Source organism: Oxyura jamaicensis (assembly GCF_011077185.1).
Source record: "Oxyura jamaicensis isolate SHBP4307 breed ruddy duck chromosome 33 unlocalized genomic scaffold, BPBGC_Ojam_1.0 oxy33_random_OJ71643, whole genome shotgun sequence".
NCBI classification, from domain to species: domain Eukaryota; kingdom Metazoa; phylum Chordata; class Aves; order Anseriformes; family Anatidae; genus Oxyura; species Oxyura jamaicensis.
This window is the reverse complement of record NW_023305070.1, coordinates 546-2900: the sequence shown is the minus strand read 5'-3', so window position 1 is coordinate 2900 and position 2355 is coordinate 546. Positions and strand designations below refer to the sequence as shown.

The window sequence follows — 2355 nt, the reverse complement described above, 5'->3', positions numbered from 1 at the left end:
TGCCCCCATGCCATGTGGAGACCCCCAGGGGACACACGGAGACCCCCCAGGGGACACACGGAGACCCCCCAGGGGACACACGGAGACCCCCAAGACGCTCTCTCCCTCCCAGCACAGCCCCCCAAGGGTCCCTCCCGCTGCCACCCCACTCCCCTCCTCTCCCCGCACCCCCCTGGTCCCAGTTCCCCCCTCACCATTCGCCCTGGGTCACGTTGAAGAAGGGCCTGCGGGGAGGACAGAGGGTCAGCGGGGTGGGGACCCCACGCGGGGGGGGGGGGACCCCCGGGGGGGGGGGGGGGGGGGGGGGGGGGGGCGCTCACAGCGCGTTGGCCACCACCAGCAGGTCGGCGTTGTCGAAGAGGGCGGCCTGGGGCCCCTCCACCAGCACCAGGTAGGTGGCCTCGATGGCCACCATGAGCAGCAGCTTCCCGATGCTGCTGATGTGCAGGAAGACGGAGCAGGCCAGCAGGCTGAGCAGCACGCTGTAGGTGAAGTACTGCGGGGGGGGGGACACGACACAGGCGGGGGGTGCACGGGGCTGCAGCGGCACCCGTGGGCACCCCCAACCCCTCCCCGGTGCCACCCCGCACCTGCGGGGACCTGGCACCTGTGGGAACCCCGTGCCAGCACCGTGCAGGACCTCGCACCCACAGGGGCCGATGCCAGCACCCTATAACCTCAAGGACCCCGTGCCAGCACCCTTGGGGACATGGCACCTTTCGGGACACAGTAAGGGCCATGTGGGGGTACCCTACTCAGTCAGGCCCCCCCAAAAACACACCCCCAAGGACTTTGCACCCAGCGAGCCGTGCCAGCACCCTACACCCTCAGGAACCCCATGCCAGCACCCTTGGGGACCCTGCACCCTCGAGGGTCCCACGCTGGCAGCCCTACACCGGCACCCCAGCAGGATCTCATGCCTGGGGGGCGGGGGGGTCCCCGGTCCCCATCCCAGCACCCCACAACCTCTCACCTCAGGGAAGTCGCAGGCCGGCCCGTGGGGGCGGCACGGCCCCGGGGGGGCCCCCAGCGAGAGGTTGAGGGCACGGAGCTGGCAGGGCCCCACCGCCGCGGGGGTGATGTTGAGCTCGCGGGCGGCGCAGTCCCGCAGGGGAACCCGGCTGCAGGCGAACTGGGGCAGAAGGGGGGAGGCAGGGGGTGAGCCCCGAGCCCCCCCTGACCCCCCGCATGTCCCCCATCCCCGAGCCCGGTCCCCGCACCCTCACCATGTTGACAAAGGCGGCGACGAAGACGAGCAGGACGGTGAAGACGGCGATGGCGGTGCTGCGGGCGCGGGAGCGGACGATGGCCCGGGAGAGCCGCTGCAGGGCGGCAGGGAAGAGCTGGGGGGGGAGGGAAAGACCCCGGTCAGGCACCACCGAGCCCCCCCCGTAAGCTGCCCACCCGCCCCCTACTCACAGTGACACAGGAGTAGACGGCGCAGACGAAGAGGATGGCGGAGAGGAGGACGAAGATGCCGACGTAGACGCCGAGCATCAGCGGGGAGCTGCGGAGAGAGGCGGCCGTGAGCGGTGGTTGTGGTGGCGGCGGGGGGGGGACACCGGGGGCAGCGGGGCCGCGGCACTCACGGGGGGAACACCAAAAACTGGAGGCAGCAGATGAAGCAGAAGACGAGCAGGGTGCAGGCCACGTAGCCGCCGAAGCGGTCGTCCACCTTCTTGGAGTACTGCGGGGAGGAGGAGGGTGAGCTGGGAGGGGGGGGGACGGAAGGGGACAGAAGGGGACAGGGGGGACCACGGGGCTGGGATGGAAAGGACAGAGGGGGGCCCCCAAAAGGACAGAGGGGGGCAGAGGGGACCCCGGGCTGGGATGAAAGGGACCATGGGGCCAGGACAAAGATGACCCGAGGGGATGGTGAGATGGGATGGGCTGAGATGGAGGGGACAAAGGTGACAGTCGGGCTAGGATAAAGGGGACGGAGTGGGGACAGAGGGGGACAGAGGGGGACAGAGGGGGACAGAGGGGTCCCCACCTTCTTCTCCAGATCGGGCGTCTGGAAGGTGAGCAGGAATTTCTTGACGTGGTCCTTGCGGAGCTGGTCGATGCTGCGCGCGTCGATGGCCCGGCTCAGGAACTCGTCCACCTCGTCCTCGGGGTTGAGGGCCTCCTGGGCACCACGGCTGCGGCATGGGGTGGGGGGGTCAAGGCTCCTTGTGCCCCCCCCCCGCACCCCCCGCCAGCCCCCCGGCTCAGCCCCCTTCCCAGAACGCTGAGCACTGAGCTACGGGGGCACTTACTTGTCCTTGCTGGAGTCATCGATGCCCTGGGGAGACAAAAAGGAGGTGGGGGGGGCATCAGGGGCACTGGCAGGGACTGGGGGGGGGGGGGGGGTCC

General features: G+C 70.2%; 1 protein-coding gene across 1 annotated transcript in view; it reads right to left on the bottom strand.

Moving 5' to 3' along the window:
• Positions 1-95: 95 nt before the first annotated feature.
• ADCY6 (adenylate cyclase 6) overlaps positions 96-2355 on the bottom strand; it is a 2799-nt gene continuing 539 nt past the window's right edge. Inside the window, exons 2-9 of the mRNA XM_035313300.1 lie at positions 2259-2284; positions 1994-2141; positions 1590-1687; positions 1420-1507; positions 1227-1343; positions 974-1132; positions 321-496; positions 96-224 (exon numbers count right to left, since the gene is read on the bottom strand). Of these exons, the coding sequence (XP_035169191.1) occupies positions 191-224; positions 321-496; positions 974-1132; positions 1227-1343; positions 1420-1507; positions 1590-1687; positions 1994-2141; positions 2259-2284 (846 nt within the window). The 3' untranslated portion in view covers positions 96-190. The remainder of the gene's footprint in view (positions 225-320; positions 497-973; positions 1133-1226; positions 1344-1419; positions 1508-1589; positions 1688-1993; positions 2142-2258; positions 2285-2355) is intronic.